General features: G+C 37.5%; 1 protein-coding gene across 1 annotated transcript in view; it reads right to left on the bottom strand.

The window, feature by feature from the left end:
* Positions 1 to 19,193, bottom strand: part of MSH3 (mutS homolog 3) — a 170,856-nt gene that overhangs the window by 115,400 nt on the left and 36,263 nt on the right. The window contains exons 7-8 of the mRNA XM_059416382.1: positions 10,411 to 10,523; positions 7,648 to 7,762 (exon numbers count right to left, since the gene is read on the bottom strand). Coding sequence (XP_059272365.1) covers positions 7,648 to 7,762; positions 10,411 to 10,523 — 228 coding nt within the window. The remainder of the gene's footprint in view (positions 1 to 7,647; positions 7,763 to 10,410; positions 10,524 to 19,193) is intronic.

Below are 19,193 nucleotides of genomic sequence, written 5' to 3'. Positions count from 1 at the left end.
TGCAACCTCATAAACTCATTTTATACGCTTTAATCATTTTTTCCAGGATTCTTTAGGATTTTCTACACATAATTTCATGTTAACTGCAATAGCAAAATTTTACTTCTTCCTTTACAATATGGATGCCTTTCACTTCATTTTCTTGCCTAATTACCCTGACTAGACTTTCTAGGACAATATACAACAGAAGTGGGGAAACGCTGCTTCTTCTTGTTCCTGTTTTTAGAGAAGAAACATTCATTCTTTCCCCCATTAAGTATGATGTTAGCATCTGAGATTTTCACTGATGGCCATTATTAGAATAAGGACATTCCTTTCTAGCTCTAGTTTGTTGGATGTTTTTATCACGAAAGGGAGCTTTGACTGTCTGTTGAGATGCTCCTGTAGTTTTTAATCTCTCATTATACAGTATATTACACTAAATACTTAAAATTCATTAAAACAAACCTATGGTCCTAGAATAAATCCCCAAATCATGATTATACATCATGATTTATATTGTTGGACTCCATTTGCTTGTATTTTTTGAGGATTCTTATGTCCATATTCACATTAGTCTGTAGTTTCTTCTCTTGTCGTGTCTTTATGTGATTTTGGACCACTGAATTTGGGGCTAAATAATTATTTTTTGTAAAGGGATATTCTGTGAATTTTAGGATATTCAGCTGCATCTCTGGTCTCTACCCATTAGAGGTCATTAAAATAATTACAAAATTCACTTTCACTAATAAAAGTACACATCCTACGTTATCATTCTAATAAGTTCTCTAAGAAAAAGCTCTTGCAGTTCATCTTGGGTAGATTTTGTCATTCTTTCATAAATTTCCAAAACCTATGTGAAGTTCTGACCACACCAATCTTAAAAAGTCCTCTGAAATGACAAAAGTGCTCATTTTCAACACTAACAAAAACACTAATTCCTTTAAAACTTCATAAATTTGGGAATCAGGCTAATTCTTTCATGATGACTAATATCCCTCACATCCTTTATTCTATTATACTATTTTGCTCTGGAACAAACCTACTTAAACTCACAAGACAAACTTGGAACCTCAAAATCTAGGCCTAACTAATAAAACCTCACTTAACCCATTTTTAAGAATACCTAACATACATATTTTCTCAAATAACCTGAAATTCTACCATAAAGGCACAAACACCGTTAAATAAATGCATATCAAGACTTTTTATGAAATGTACAACAGTTTTTGTGAAAGCATTTGCCATACGACGCAACTCAATTTTTCCCCATTAACAGCTCTTAAAGTAAATCTAACTATACCTTATGCTGCTGAACTTTTAAGGTAATATAACTGAATTCTAAGTATACGAGAACATTCTTACTTTCCAAAGTTACCACTCAGAGCAGCAACATTCTTTTTCCAAAATGTAACTGTGGAATTACTCTTTTGGAATTATCTTCAAAGTCAAATCACATCCCATCCGTATAAAATCATCACTCACATTTTAAGCAAAAAACTGTACCAGTCTGATCACCACCTTTATTCATTAATCTTGGCTCCCAAGGACATTTTGGCAATTTCCATTCAAGTCCATGCTCACAAAATAAAATAATTTCCTCCTTCTCTCCTTTTCTTCCATTAATCCTGTATTTACTGACTCCTGCTTGGTGTTTGATACATGCTGGGTGATAGAAATTTTTTTTTAAATTCAGTTTTATTTTAGCAGCATTTTTTTTCAGCATAACAGTATTCATTATTTTTCCACCACACCCAGTGCTCCATGCAATCTGTGCCCTCTCTAATACCCACCACCTGGTTCCCCCAATCTCTCACCCCCCACCCCTTCACACCCCTCAGATTGTTTTCCAGAGTCCATAGTCTCTCATGGTTCACCTCCCCTTCCAATTTCCCTCAACTCCCTTCTCCTCTCTAACTCCCCTTGTCCTCCATGCTATTTGTTATGCTCCACAAATAAGTGAAACCATATGATAATTGACTCTCTCTGCTTGACTTATTTCACTCAGCATAATCTCCTCCAGTCCTGTCCATGTTGCTACAAAAGTTGGGAATTTATCCTTTCTGATGGAGGCATAATACTCCATAGTGTATATGGACCACATCTTCCTTACCCATGTGCGTTGAAGGGCATCTTGGTTCTTTCCATAGTTTGGCGACTGTGCCCATTGTTGCTATAAACATTGGGGTACAGATGGCCCTTCTTTTCACTACATCTGTATCTTTGGGGTAAATACCCAGTAGTGCAATGGCAGGGTCATAGGGAAGCTCTATTTTTAATTTCTTGAGGAATCTCCACACTGTTCTCCAAAGTGGCTGTACCAACTTGCATTCCCACCAACAGTGTTAAGAGGGTTCCCCTTTCTCCACATCCCCTCCAACACATGTTGTTTCCTGTCTTGCTAATTTTGGCCATTCTAACTGGTGTAAGGTGATATCTCAATGTGGTTTTAATTTGAATCTCCCTGATGGCTAGTGATGATGAACATTTTTTCATGTGTCTGATAGCCATTTATATGTCTTCATTGGAGAAGCGTCTGTTCATATCTTCTGCCCATTTTTTGATATGATTATCTGTTTTGTGTGTGTTGAGTTTGAGGAGTTCTTTATAGATCCTGGATATCAACCTTTTGTCTGCACTGTCATTTGCAAATATCTTCTCCCATTCCGTGGGTTGCCTCTTTGTTTTCTTGACTGTTTTCTTTGCTGTGCAGAAGCTTTTGATTTTGATGAAGTCCCAAAAGTTTATTTTCGCTTTTGTTTCCTTTGCCTTTGGAGACATATCTTGAAAGAAGTTGCTGTGGCTGATATCGAAGAGATTACTGCCTATGTTCTCCTCTAGGATTCTGATGAATTCCTGTCTCACGTTGAGGTCTTTTGTCCATTTTGAGTTTATCTTTGTGTATGGTGTAAGAGAATGGTCGAGTTTCATTCTTCTACCTATAGCTGTCCAGTTTTCCCAGCACCATTTATTGAAGAGACTGTCTTTTTTCCACTGTATATTTTTTCCTGTTTTGTTGAAGATTATTTGCCCATATAGTTGAGGGTCCATATCTGGGCTCTCTACTCTGTTCCACTGGTCTATGTGTCTGTTTTTATGCCCATACCATGCTGTCTTGGTGATCACAGCTTTGTAGTAAAGCTTGAAATCAGGTAACATGATGCCCCCAGTTTTATTTTTGTTTTTCAACATTTCCTTAGCGATTCAGGGTCTCTTCTGATTCCATACACATTTTTGAATTATTTGCTCCAGCTCTTTGAAGAATACCAGTGGAATTTTGATCAGAATGGCATTAAAAGTATAGATTGCTCTAGGTAGTATAGACATTTTAACAATGTTTATTCTTCCGATCCAAGAGCATGGAATGGTCTTCCATCTTTTTGTGTCTTCTTCAATTTCTTTCATGAGTGTTCTATAGTTCCTCGAGTACAGATCCTTTACCTCTTTGGTTAGGTTTATTCCCAGGTATCTTATGGTTCTTGGTGCTATAGTAAATGGAATTGATTCTCTAATTTCCCTTTCTGTATTTTCATTATTAGTGTATAGGAAAGCCACTAATTTCTGTACATTGACTTTGTATCCTGCCACGTTACTGAATTGCTGTATGAGTTCTAGTAGTTTGGGGGTGGAGTCTTTTGGGTTTTCCATATAAATAATCATGTCATCTGTGAAGAGATAGAGTTTGACTTCTTCATTGCCAATTTGGATACCTTTTATTTCTCTTTTGTCATCTGTGAATAGAGAGAGTTTGACTTCTTCACTGCCAATTTGGATACCTTTTATTTCTCTTTGTTGTCTGATTGCTGTTGCTAGGACTTCTAATACTATGTTGAACAAGAGTGGTGAGAGTGGGCATCCTTGTCGTGTTCCTGATCTCAATGGGAAGGCTGCAAGCTTTTTCCTATTGAGGATGATATTTGCTGTGGGTCTTTCATAGATAGATTTTATGAAGTTCAGGAATGTTCCCTCTATCCCTATACGTTGAAGCATTTTAATCAGGAACCAATGAGAATGAGGACACTTCAGTCCAAAACCTATGGGATACAGCAAAGGCTGTATGTATTTCCTAAGGGGGAAATACATAGCCATCCACACCTCCCTCAAAAAATTGAAAAATCCAGAACACATCAGCTGTTTCTACACCTTAAAGAACTGGAGAATCAACAACAAATCAAACCAACTCCACACATAAGAAGGGAAATAATCAAGATTAGAGCTGAGATCAATGAGGTAGAAACCAGAGATACAGGAGAACATATCAATGAAACTAGAAGCTGGTTTTCTGAAAGAATCAATAAGACTGATAAACCATTGGCCACACTAATCCAAAAGAAAAGAGAGAAAGCCCAAATTCATAAAATTATGAATGAAAAGGGAGAGATCACAACTAATACCAAGGAAGTAGAAACAATCATCAAAAGTTATTATCAACAGTCATATGTCAATAAGCTAAGCAACCTAGATGAAATGGATGCATTCCTGGAAAAGTATAAACCCAAAATTGAACCAGGAAGAAATTGACAATCTGAATAGACTGATATCTAATAATGAGATTGAAGCAGTGATCAAAAACCTCCCAAAAAACAAGAGCCCTGGGGAATTCTACCAAATTTTCAAAGAAGAAATAACACTTATTCTCCTGAAGCTGTTTCAAAAAATTGAAGCAGAAGGAAAACTTCCAGACTCTTTCTATGAAGCCAGCATTACCCTGATCCCCAAACCAGGCAAAGACCCTTCCCAAAAAGGAGAATTTCAGACCAATATCACTGATGAATATGGATGCTAAGATTCTCAACAAGATCCTAACAAACAGGATTCAACAGCACATTAAAAAGATTATCCACCATGGCCAGATGGGATTCATTCCTGGGCTACAAGGATGGTTCAACATTCGCAAATCAATCAATGTGATAGAACAAATTAATATGAGAAGAGAGAACAACCACATGGTCCTCTCAATTGATGCAGAAAAAGCATTTGACAAAATCCAGCATCTGTTCCTGGATGATAGAAATTTATACCATTTGAGCACCTTTACTATGGATCTCCATCTTTGTCTTTGCTTCTATGGCAATGAGAACAGGGGATCACCTGACCAGCTGATTAGACACATACTAAGTCATCAACAGATTCAGTTCCCTGACTACTGCCCACCACCACCACCAAATACAAAATGAGAAGAGTTCAGCTTCATGTAATTTATCAAGTTAGGTAATGTAAAAGTAAACTAGTTTAATTTCAGTATAAAAAACATGTTTTTCTATTCAGTATTATTTTTACTTTGAATATAAGGATACAATAATTTTTTCAGACCCAAATTCATCTATTTCTATATATATCAGGGCCTGATTTTTTTTTACAAAGTTTTTCTATTCCAAAATTAATACTTCATTCCTTGGTGAACAGACAAGTCTTAATGGGCAAGCTATTAGTCACCAATTCCATCTCATTCAGAGGGGCTCCTTATCATGAAGAAGTCAAACAGTAGGTAGTTTGCCATCCTTTCCTATGGGGATCCAACACAGTCAATCATATGGATCAATTTCTGCAAAAAGTATCCTATTATTGGAGCCTGAAGTGCAACTCAATGAAGTATAATACCAGCTGATACTCTTTTTAATAAAACATTTCAGTCATACTAAAATATATATAGACTAATATAGTACCCAGGATAAAAAAATAAAACATCACATCGTATCTTTCCTATATAGGCATGTATACTTAAGCAATGTTCCTAACCACTACTTAAATAGTGACTTTTTTACACGCTTCTAACTTCATATAATGGTGAGTACTGTGTGTTCTTCAGTTATTTGATTTCTGGCTCACTATAATGTAACATAATTTTTAAAATATTGATACATGTAACTCCAGTCCATTTATTTTGATTGCTGTTTAACCTTAGACTGCATGAATATACCACAGGAAGTCCACTCTCCAGATGACAGACATTTAGACTAATTTTAAACAGGACAAAACTGCTTCCAGATAACTGATATTCTGTTCTATCCTAAATACTAGGCACACTAAAGAAGACATTACAAAAAGATTCCCAAGGGACGTGCCTTTCTTGCACCGCCCCCAACAACTCCATTCCAGTACCACCTCTTTGTACCCCAATTCATATTCAACCATTTTAGTGAGATAGTGCCTATCTGTCCACTCCCCTCTGCAGAACAGGAAGCAGCTTACTTATCAAAAATCAAAATGATAAAGGTTAATTCTTCAGAGCCAAAACCAAGGGGCTGAAGGTGAAATACAGAAAGGCAAAATTTTCCCCCTACCTTTTATTATTCCACTGGTTTTTAAACTAACATCTTCCTAGAACGGCAACTGTGAGTTTTAAATCTCTGAGCTCCATAAAGTTAATCACTCTTTTAAAAAGCCATGGTAGGGGGTGCCTGGGTGGCTCAGTGGGTTAAGCCGCTGCCTTCGGCTCAGGTCATGATCTCAGAGTCCTGGGATTGAGTCCCGCATTGGGCTCTCTGCTCAGCAGGGAGCCTGCTTCTCTCTCTCTCTCTCTGCCTGCCTCTCCATCTACTTGTGATTTCTGTCAAATAAATAAAATCTTTAAAAAAAAAAAAAAAAAAGCCATGGTAGTAGCTATCTTCTTCATCCCCAAATTTATGGTCTATGAAATAAGAACTGAAACCAGGAATAAGAAAGGCAGTGAAGTTTTATGACTGCTTTCTAATACCACTTCTTTTTTTTTTTTTTAAAGATTTTATTTATTTATGAGAGAGAGCGAGAGCAAGCACAGGCAGACAGAGTGGAAGGCAGAATCAGAGGGAGAAGCAGGCTCCCCGCGGAGCAAGGAGCCCGATGTGGAACTCGATCCCAGGACGCTGGGATCATGACCTGAGCCAAAGGCAGCTGCCCAACCAACTGAGCCATCCAGGCATCCCTCTAATACCACTTCTTAATCCATTTAATACTACTTGTCAATTAACTCTTCTCTAGTATTTTGTATATTAAATAGCCATACGAATACAAATTGATAGAATTAAGGCTTCTATAAATATTTTTACATTAATATTTTTCACCAATAGCACCACGCAGTTCATTCTTGCTCCCAAAGAGAATATTCTAATAGGGTCACCTGGGTGGCTCAGTCAGGTTAAGTGGCCGACTCTTGATCTCAGCTCAGGACATAATCTCAGGATCCTGGAATCAAGCCCCATGTCCTACTCATCAGGAATCTGCTTGAGGATTTGCTATTCTCTCTCTCTTTCTCCCTCTGCCCCTTCCCACTACTTGTGATCTCTCTCTCTAAAATAAATAAATCTTTAAAAAAAAAAAAAAGGATTTTCTATCAATAGTAGGTGAACTTATCTAAGTACAGTACTTACCAAACTCAATTTAAGAAATGGTTTTATAGACTGAATTATGGAGAGAATGAATTACACTCTAAGGCTGGACATACTATATTCAGACTTATGGTTCAATGTTGACACACAGTAGAAACAGAAGATGACTTTTTATCCGCCAATAATCAAAGGAAGAGGTAGTAATGTCAAATTTCTCAGATGCTCTTATTTCTAAATGAATGCATGTGAACTTCAAGCCAAAAGAAAAACAAGAATTTTTTTTAAAGGAAATGCTTTTAATATAACTCTACCCCTCCCCTTTTATTTATTTATTTATTTATTTTTTTGAGAAAACACTTACTTGGGCTTGGAAAGCACCTTTTCCAAGTTAAATTCTTTGAGGTATCTTATTATGGCAGCCAAAGAGCAAATCACAGGTTTCTCCAAATTAATGATGCCAGCAAAAGTTTGAGAAGCTAAAATACAGAATATATAGTGAAGTTATTGCTCACCATTATGAAAAACGAACTTTAAGTTAAATGAAGTTTAGTTTGTGGTTATTGAAATGATAATTTAGACAATACCTCCTAAAATTGCCTTTTGGGATAACATTGAAGATTACAGGTATCTAAGTCATAGGAAAATGGGTATTTTTCTGATGGTGAAATAAACATTTTCTGGAAAGCAAGAGAGCAATTTCTTCAAAATATAAAAGCCTATCCCCTCTTATCCAGAAATACTCTCAAATGCACGTCAGAGATGTGTGTACAAGGAACTGAGCCAAAACATCTCCTGTAATAGTAAAATCCAAAACCTAACTGAACATCAGGAGCGTAAGAGTTCAATAAATTTTGATAAGTCCAGATTACTATGCATCTACTAATAACAATGACTTAGAGCTATCTGTACAGGCACAGAAAAATATCTATAATATACTGCTGAGTGAGGGTGAAAAAAAGTTGTTCAATCATTCTTATCTCTCAGCAGGAATATTGCTTACCATCTGCTCTCTCAGCTTCATCCCTGTGCGCTACAGGATATTCTCAACAGAGCAGCTGAAAGAATCCTTTTCAAAATGTACTCAAGACCATTAGACTACTTTGCTTATCAAAATACTCCAACATCCCCAACTCACTGACAGAAGCAGCTCACGTCCTGCCAGGGGTCTTATGGCCCTACAACCTGGCTTCCACCTCCCCTGTATCTCTTAGCTCACCTCCTCAGAGTCTCTGCCTTACTTTGTTCTAGCACCCAGGCTCCTTTCACTTCTTAAGCCTATCAGGCATGTAGATATGTTGTACTTACTGGTGTGTCTGCCTAAAACACTGTTCCTTCAACTGTGCGTATGGCTTGACCCCTACACCCTTCAGTCTTTGTTCAAATCTCTGCTCAAGGGCCATTTTCACAGTGAGGCCTTACTTCACCACACTATTCAAAGATTCTCCCTCTTCCCTGCCTTATTTTCTTCCTAATACCACTTTCAAACACACTTAACTTATTTTATTGTATATATCTTCCCCTTAGAATATGAACTCCAGAAGGGCAGGAATTTTTATCTTTTTTATTCTTTTATTCTTTATTGTATGTGTGATGCCTCACATAATAGGCAGTCAATAAAAATTAGTTGAAAGAATAAACCCAATTTATATGAAATATACAGAATTTTATATATATATATATATACACACACACTTATCCGAATGGATTTGTACCTATAAAAATTCTTAAAGATTTGGGGGGAGGAATTTTTTTCCTTTATGCACAACTATGTTTGGACCTTTTTTTGCAATAGTCATTTATTACTTTAATAAAAGAAAAAATTACAAAATATCCTCTACAAATCAGTAATACCACATACATTAATTTCTATTGTGGCTTTTTATAAAACCAAGGTGTGAAGAAAGAATTAACAAAACTCTTCCCCCTTTTGAGAAGGGGGGAATCATTCTAACTTTTTAGCTCCATTCCCCAGGAAACCTGATAAAAATGAAGTACCACTGTATTATAACGTAACATTGTACATGGTAAGAATGACCTGAAACCAGTAAACTGCATCTAAACTAAGAAGCACTATAAACACCTGATTCTAGAAATGTTTACCTACTCTGTGTACAGGGAGTCTGAAGTTAGCGTGGCACGAGGCTTCTATGTCTGGGTAGACCCTGAAGAATATCTGCCTTTGCAGCTGAGCTGTCACTTGGCAAGGGGCAGGGCTTGGGGATGGGCTCTCAATGGTTCTATGGGGCTGAAAACCCTGTGGAGGACTATTCCTATTAAGAGGAAAAAGGCAAGCTGGTTTCTTATCTCACAGACTTCTAAGTGAATGTGATGTCAAGAGTGGCTTATGGTAGTCTTGTTTCCTATCTCACAGACTTCTAAGTGAGATAGGCAAGCTGGTTTCCTATCTCACAGACTCCTAAGTGAATGTGATGTCAAGAGTGGCTTATGGTAGTCTTGTCCTTACCTGAGCATAAGACAACAATCCCTTGGTGACATTGAAGACTGTATCAGAATGGGTAAGCCTCTCTGACACTCAATTCAGTTTGACACCATGAGATTAAAAGGGATGGCAAGAGAAATGCTAACAAGACATTGGTGTCTATGGCTCAGCCAAGGGGAGACTGATCCATCTACCATCTAATGGTAAAAGCCTTGCAGCATGGGATAAGATATAAAAATGAACCTTAACAGAATAAGCTGGACTAGCAGGAAGGAGGGGCAGAGACCAAGTCAACAAATACTGGTTACTTAACATATTACTACTCTGTCATTAATGTTCTGGTATTTAAATTGTGGCAAGCCACCTAACGAAATACTAGCCTTTATCCAGGAAATTTATCCAAATACTCTACAAAATTCCAAGGAAAGTAACAGGCCATTTTTTTAAGAGAAGCAAAAAGGAGGGTTGACCAGTAACTCCTTACATTCCAATGAATATGTCAAAAAAGCTGCAGGGGTGTTTTTGATGAGTGCAAGAAAAGTGAACTCTTGCCTCTACTTGGGCCAGTTATTTATTGGTAACTGCCTCATTTTCATTAAATTGAAAGTCAAACTTGTACCTTTATCCAAATCTCAACTCAGTTAAATTCGAGGACATGAAGGCTAACACATAGAAAATATTTACCTTGGAGGTCAAGTGCATCTTTTGCATAAAACTCTGTAACCGCCTGGAAAGCATGGCTGTATTCAAAATACACGTTATCCATCCTTTCTACTCGAATTCTATCATCCCGCACACTGAAAGAAAACAATGAAAATTTCAAAGATAATTATTCAAATCTTGAATTCTCTATATTTAGGCCTTGGCCTGACCAAAAAGATAAAGTCATCCTTTATTCTCCCTCAAGTTGAAAAAACAGAGAGAAAAGATCTAAAGTTTCCCTGTCAAAAAGCCCCTTTTCATAAAATGTAATTACAACTTTTACCACTGGTACTTTATACCAAGTAGTACACTGTGATTATCAAGAACTCACTGGAATTACAGCCGATTACTTTGATAAATACAAAAGGGAGAAAACTGGAAAAGCAACATTTTAATGTAATTGCATCATTTGTTTAAATACTCTACCAATAAAATACATCTTTCTCTGAAATGGCATCTTTTTGCTAAGTCCAGTTCTACCACAGTTCCCATTCAAACGCAGTAAATTCCCCGTAGGTCAACTCTCATTCTCTATTTAAAGCAGTTCTATGGTGTCTTTAAAATGGCATGCGTGAGTGTGTGGGTGTGTGTGGGTGTGGGTGCACGTGCATGTTTGTGGTGAGATTATGTAAAGTATATAAACAAACCATATCATCCATGCTGGGTAGTATGTTTTCTCTCTCATTTTCTGTTTCGCTTGGCTCCCCATTCCCGCTGCCCCTCTCTTTCCCTATCACCTCACTCCCAACCCATGTTAACGACCCAGAATGAATCCTTTTTTTATTCATGTTTGTATGTTCGTACATAATGTTTATACATGTTTGTATGTTCGTTCATATATATATACATACTCATACTCATCCTTGTTTTATACAAATGGGATGACCTCACACAAATTTTTCTGCATCTTACCTTCTTCATAAGCAGTTAAGTCTTGGAAATTACTCCACACAAAGTGATCTATCTACAACTAATTGTTTTTAATGGCTGAAAAATATTTCATAGTATGTAAAAGCCATAGTTTATTCAACCATTTCTTTATTATTGGATATTCACCTGATGTTAACATCTGTGACATGTTGCCTTAGAACACTTTAATCTAAAAAAACAGTAAAACACTACATTAAATAAATAATAAAACACTGTATACATCCTTCCTCAGTCACATTCATCTCTCTACCACCTGAAAAAGTAAATACTATCTCTAATTAGGTGTATGTAATTACCACATATGTTTTTATACTTCACAATATACTTTAGCACCTTTATACAACATGTTGTTTTATTTCATGTCTTAAATTTTACGTTAAGTGGTACTCTATTACACTTATCCTTCTATAACTTGCTTTTGCACTGAGTATTATAAGATTTATAAATGAAGACAGATAAACCTCTCTTAATTTTCAAGTACTACTAAGTATTCCATTCCTTCTTATATTTTCTGTGAATTTTTAAGATTTGTTTTTCAAATTAAAGGGGATGGTATGAAGTCAGAAATACAGTTTGATTTTTCATATGATTATCAATTAAAGATTAAAGCACCATTTATAGACCATTCCATCTTTTTCTACTACTTCATAATGCTGCCTCCAATACCTATCATGTTTCTATATATGTGTGAGACTGTTACTGGCTTCTTTATCCTGTTCCACTGACCTTTTCATACAGCTCTCTGTATTCGGACTAGAGTATCTTAACGTCCATGGCTTGGCATCAGTATATGTGTCCGAGCCCTATACCTTGCTTTTCAAGACTGTCTTAGCTCATCATGGGCCTTTGGATTTCTTTATAAATTTTGGGTTCATCTTGTCAAATTAATGAAAACCCAATACTATGGGGAACCTGGGTGGCTCAGTCGTTAAGCATCTGCCTTTGGCTCAAGTCAGGGTCCTGGGATTGAGCACTGCTCAGTGGGGAGTCTGCTTCTCCCTCTCCCACTCCACTTGTGTTCCTTCTCTCTCCCTCTGTCAAATAAATAAAATCTTTTAAAAAACCACCCTAATATTATCAGGATTTTGACTGGATAAACAATGAATTAATTTAGAGAAAAATATCTTAATAAATCAAGATACCCTATTGTTAAAGATAGTACAATCTTTCTATGTCTTTTCAATAATATTCTTTAATTTTCTCCATGTTGTATATTCTTTGGTTGTGCTCACTCTGAGATATATTACAAATTAATACTACTGTGAAGGGAAACATATTTACTAGAGGGTTATCATGATGTACAGAACCCATTGATTTTTATATGCAGCAACTGTATGACTAATTTAATTTTTGTGCTGTATTGTCTATGTATGTGTTAATATCACCTGGGGGGAAAAAAGATATTTTACCTCTCCCTTACAATCTATTTTTCTTTTCTTTTTCTTATCTCATTACACTACTGGCTAAGAATTCAGGCTATACGCAACAAAGGTAATGCTAATAGGCATCCTCTGTCTTCTTACTGACAATAATAGGGAGGCTTCTAAAGTTTCCCTCTTAGGTATGAGGCTTGTTATAGGTTTTGGAATAAATGACTTATTGGCCTAAGGTTTGGTAAGTTTCCCAGTTTGAGGGGAGAAAAGGCTTTAGTCATAAAGGATTATTAAAGCTTAATCTAATGTTCTTTCTACATGTGTTAAAATAATCACATGGCTTATATCTCAATATCTTAATATATTATTCATATTTTCTTTCTTTCTTTCTTTTATTTTTTATTAACATATAATGTATTATTAGCCCCAGGGGTAGAGGTCTGTGAATCATCAGGTTTACTAAACACTTCACAGCACTCACCATAACACATACCCTCCCCAGTGTCAATAGCCCAACCACCCTCTCCCTAACCCCCCACCCCTGGCAACCCTCGGTTTGTATTATCACATTTTCTGATGCTGAATAAATCATCCTTCCATTCCTGGGATATATCACACTTGTCATGATGTACTGTGTGGCTTAAATAAAGTTATAAGCCTGATTTCGTAGTGTTTTGTTTCCCCAGAAAATCTGTGCCAGCATACCTAGCTCCAAAGGCTTTTTCTGTTCTGCTACAAGACTAGGCAAGCATAAGCTGATTCAGGAAGAAATCTAAGAGGGAGGATTTTCTCCCATCTGCAGTGCTGAAGAAGGATTTTTTTCACCTTAATCCACCAGAGACAGAGTATCAGACTAACTACTGTAAATCTCTTATCAATTTTTATCTTTCTGTAGACTCCCTTAATACCTGGATTTTTAGAAGCCTGTAGCAAAGTTATTATTTAGCAACTCAAAAAGCAGTGAATGACCTTACATGAGCTCCACAGCAATTTTGTACAAATTCTTAGAGTGAACGCAAGAGGCAGCTGGTTACTCAATTACTGTTCTAATTAATGTTTTGTTTGATAAGCAGATAAGGATTTAGAAACCCATTAAATTTGTAAAAAATGGACTTGTCAGTTATCCTTGAGGCTTTCACCGAAGCATTACAAGAGTGTTAAAACTCCTCGTTCCGCAATCTGTGTATTGAACATCTTCATGCAAACATTTTTTCCACAAACTGGTTGGAGCTATAAAATCTGTGTTTTGCCAGGTTTCTTAATTGAAGAAAGTTATGGTAAATTAAATCACTATTTTTGAAACAAATGTCTACTTGAAACACTGTCTACATAATGAGTAATATCCAATCAGAATTTTGTCAAACTAGATTTTAGTAAAACTTCTCCACTAAGCACAGAACTGTCAATCTCGATTTCCTTGAACAAATGTCATGGAAGACCTGCATCAGAGTCACCGGCAACACACGGGAAAAGCATAGATCCCACACACCAAATGTGTTAAATCTGAATTCACAGAAACTTGGGGAGAAGGGGTATTTTCATTTTCAATGGGGTTTTCAGAATGATTTAAGGAGAAACTAAAACCATAGTCGACAGGAATGATACGACAGTCACTGCAGGACAAGAGAAGAAAGAGAAAATGGAAATCTCTAACAGTAGTCTATGTTTCAGCTGTGCTGTTAGAGGTGAACCCCAAAAAATCAAGGAAGTCTACTATGGTCGTGTAAATAACCTGAGTCTAAAAAATTATACTGGAGCACCTGGCTGGCTCAGTCAGTTAAGCGTCTGCCTTCCACTCAGGTCATGATCCCAGGTCCTGGGATTGAGCCTCACATTGGGCACCCTGCTCAGCAGACAGCCTGCTTCTCCCTCTCCCATTCCCCTGCTTGTGTTCCCTCTCTCACTCTCTCTCTCTCTCTCTCTGACAAATAAATAAAAATCTTTAAATAAAAAAAATAAATATAAAAAATCATAAAAACGCCTTCCCCTTCCCACCTTCTACAGAGACTGTGGCCTGGGCTGAAGCCTCCTGAATGGAGAGGAAGCTGAACAAAGGCTGTGCCCCACCCTGGGCTCAGGGTGGTGACTACTCTTCTCTGCTGGACAGGAGGACAATGGTCAAGAAAGCAGTCTCAGTCATTACAAGGGGAAAGTGAAGCAGGACTGTTTAAAATTAGGACTTCTAATTTTTAAAAAAAACCTTTTTATATGTAACATGCCTTTCTGTTGCCAAATATATTATTTTGAAAAAATTAAATGATGAGAAAACTCTCAACAAGTATGAAACCCACACTAAAATAAAGGAACTTCAGACCCAATAATATCTTTTAATGTCAACTTGAACACAAAACTGATGACTCTTTGGTGTTGAGTAACAGACCACCTACAAAGATCTTGATCTAACATTCAATTGTGACCAAACAAATGTCAGCTTACCAATTTTATGATCTATGCTAACTTTAGAAACTATAATTTTTATAGACAAAAAGAGCCTTGTAAAAGGCTGACAATCTGCTACAGGAAAACTCACAAAGCCTCTTCTGACAGCATTCTTACTGATAATAAAAATACTGATTGAGTTCTAAACTTCCTGGCTTAGTGATTAATTCTCTCCTCTGAGGATAGAATCCAATAGAGATCCAGAATGAATAAAACGGGCCATGTAATAGAGTTACAATGTCTCTATGTTAAAATTAGTATAATTTTATCACCGTGTATAGTAAGGAACTATAGGAAGACTAAGAGCATTATGTGAAAGTGAAATTATGAAGACAACCATTACCTGACAAATATCAGAATACCTAGCCACAAAAACAGCAAGGGAAAAGGCCACATAAAGATTCTTCACAAGAAATAAAACCAGAGAATAAAATGACATGGACAAACTAACATCATATATATCTGCCCACACAACAAATGTAAATGGGGTAAACCTATTTACTAAAAGAGAGGTGACTTCAGATTGGATTACAGAGGGGAAAAAAACCCTCTGTGGTACAAACAGGAGTAAAACTTAAAAGAAAATAATACAGAAAAATTAAAAATAAAAGGATAGCTGAAAAAAGAACTTGACTAGACAGATATACTAGTCAAATATAAGTGAAAAGAAAGCACTAAATGAGATTCTATTATCAGGCAGTACAAAACTCAGGAGAAAAAGCATTAAAAAAAGACAAAATGAGGAGCTTCCCACTAGTAAAAAGGATGAGATAAAAGAAAGTCTTTTCCCTCCACATTCTTAAAATACTTTTACATTTTTGAACCACTAAAATATACTACCTCTTCAAAAAATAAAATTATTTATTAGAAAAGAGCAAGAGAAAGAGAAGGAAAGAATGGATTACAAAACTGATGCAGGAAAGCTGGTGCAACCACTCTGGAAAACAGCATGGAGGTTCCTCAAAATGTTAAAAATAGAACTACCCTATGACCCAGCAATTGCACTACTGGGTATTTACCCTAAAGATATAAACGTAGTGATCCAAAGGGGCACGTGCACCCGAATGTTTATAGCAGCAATGTCCACAATAGCCAAACTATGGAAAGAACCTAGATGTCCATCAACAGATGAATGGATAAAGAAGATGTGGTATATATACACAATGGAATACTATGCAGCCATCGAAAGAAATGAAATCTTGCCATTGCGACAACGTGGATGGAACTAGAGCGTATCATGCTTAGCGAAATAAGTCAAGCGGAGAAAGACAACTCTCATATTATCTCCCTGATATGAGGAAGTGGTGATGCAACATGGGGGCTTAAGGGGGTAGGAGAAGAATAAATGAAACAAGATGGGATTGGGAGGAAGACAAACCATAAGTGACTCTTAATCTCACAAAACAAACTGAGGGTTGCTGGGGGGAGGGGGGTTGGGAGAAGGAGGGTGGAGTTATGGACATTGGGGAGGGTATGTGCTTCGGTGAGTGCTGTGAAGTGTGTAAACCTCACAGATCTGTACCCCTGGGGATAAAAATATATGTTTATAAAAAATAAAAAATTAAAAAAAAAATTTTGATGCAGGAGCTCCCAGGAGACGTTCATCCATTTCCCAGGACTTGAACCTGGGAGTCTGGAAGTTCAGGGACCAAGTGGCTAAAGACATTCTGCCACCTTGTGGAACGTGAGAGGAAAGTGAACACAAGAAGGAGAGAACACAAGGAGGACAAGAGCTCCTAAGTCTAGCCAAGTTTGATTCTAACCTACTTTCAAGCTTTTCACTTACATGAGATTCACTTATATGAATTTTAAAAATTCAGTAAGAACTCATCACAAAATGAGAGATTTTCAAAATGAAGAAGGAACCTTTCGCTGCCCAGAGAGGGAAATAGACATAACGACACAGAATTTAAGAAAGTTGGCAACCTCTACCCAAGTCCACATAACCAACAGTGAACCAAGGTAAGGAAGACCCAAAGTTTGACTTTAGCTGATAAGTCTGCTTTAGATAAGGCAGGCAGAGTACAAGTTAGAGATTCTGGAGACCAGGAGGACCCTCCTTCCAGTCTTTCCCACCAAGCAGGGGTGATGAAATCTTAGACAAGTTGCCATGGGGACTGAACAGAAAAAGCAGATTTAGGGCCCCTGCAGGATTAGAGAGAACAGAGGTAAAGAAACACACCAGGCCCAGCCACAGGGAATAGGCCTGTTGGGGAGTGAGAGGGAGGATTGAGAACTTCCTTATTTCCTGTGCAGGCTCCTTGAGTTCTCAGAACAGAGGCCCAAGGCCCAGGAACTAATCAAGGCCAGTATTCAGGGCAGCTGTGCTCTTCAAAAGAAGAAAAGCGTTAAAGAGGTTTTACCTTAACATAAGAAGTTTGTACTGGGGGCGCCTGGGTGGCTCCGTGGGTTAAGCCGCTGCCTTCGGCTCAGGTCATGATCTCATCGTCCTGGGATCGAGCCCCGCATAGGGCTCTCTGCTCAGCAGGGAGCCTGCTTCCTCCTCTCTCTCTCTCTGCCTGCCTCTCTGCCTACTTGTAATCTCTCTCTGTCAAATAATAATCTTTTAAAAAAAAAAAAAAAGGAAGTTTGTACTGGGAAAATTTAGGGTCTTTCTAAAACTTTCTCTAGCTCTTCTTCAACTTTTGGTTTTACTTTTCTTCCTTTACAGTGAATGTGACTTTTTTTTCCTTTAAGATAATGTAACTTTTTTTTTCCTTAAGATAACGCATCAAAATGTCTCTAAACTGTCTTGGCCAACCTGACAGACAAGAGTCCTTCTTCCTGTGACAAGGTGAGGAAAACAAAGAGGATTGCGAAATCAAAGGGAAATCAAAAGGAAAGGGAAAATGTGAGGGTGGGGGTGGATGGAGATAGAAGCCTAGAAGCCATTCCCCAGAGTCATGACCTCTCTCTCAGCTCTTCTTCTCTGACCCTGGAAACTTTCTCAAGGTATGAATTCTCTTGAGCAACATTTTACAAACTCTATCCTTTCTTAAACTTTCACCTCATCAAAATCACGGGTCTTTTTACCACCCATCTCCACATACCAAACCCCAGCCATTTACACACATTCTTATACAGAAGAGGGCCAAGACTCACCTCTTCTAAGATGCTTTCCCAGAAGAACCACCACATGCTAGGAAGGCCTGTGCTTTCTACCAGACACATGGGACTGTGGTTTGTAAAGTAATAGCTTTAGAAATAAAGCTACTTTGTTTTAAGCACATATGCTTTTTGTTAGAAACTTCACTGCCAGAGATAGAAATACAAACTGTAATATGCATTGTAAAGGATGAAAATTTTATGAAATATTAACCAAAATAATATGTCAACTAGGCTATAAAACATGACTCTTTTTTAAGTCCAGAAACAGGGGTGAAGGAAGGGAATGGTTGCTTCCTTTTGTGTTTTTCCTGAGCAGCCATATAACATAGTGGTTGAAAGCATGTGCTTCAGAGCTAGGAAGTCTGGACCAAAGCCCAGTGGTAGAACCCTAGGCTTAACATCTCTCCACCTCAGCTTCCTCATCTATAAAATCTATATTAAAAGAACAGCAGCTCCCTCCCAGGGCTTTTGTGAAGACAAGGTCAGTCAGTAAATATGTCTAGGGGTACCTGGGTGGCTCAGTCGTTAAGTGTCTGGCTTTGACTCGGGCCATGATCCCACAGTCCTGGGATTGAGCCCTGAATAGGGCTCCCTGCTCTGCGGGGAGCCTGTTTCTCCCTCTCCCACTCCCCCTGCTTGTGTTCCCTCTCTTGCTATCTCTCTCTGTCAAATAAATTAATAAAATCATTAAAAAAAAAAGAATAGTGTCTAAAACACTGTTAGCTACTGCCACCATTATTACTACTATTACTGCTACTTAAGAAGGAGAGAAAGGAGTAGTGATGTACTCAAAGGAAAAGGGATAAAAGGGAGAGAGCTTTAGAACAGATGTAATTGGACAGGAAGTAAAAAACATGTCAGCAAGAAGGAATATTCTCAGTAGCTACTGAGAGCACCTTTTTCACTCCAAGGGAA

The sequence above is a fragment of the Mustela nigripes genome, chromosome 12 (genome assembly GCF_022355385.1).
Source record: "Mustela nigripes isolate SB6536 chromosome 12, MUSNIG.SB6536, whole genome shotgun sequence".
In the NCBI taxonomy this organism is placed as follows: domain Eukaryota; kingdom Metazoa; phylum Chordata; class Mammalia; order Carnivora; family Mustelidae; genus Mustela; species Mustela nigripes.
Note: the sequence above shows the minus strand (reverse complement) of the source record. Positions and strands in the feature narration are given on the sequence as shown.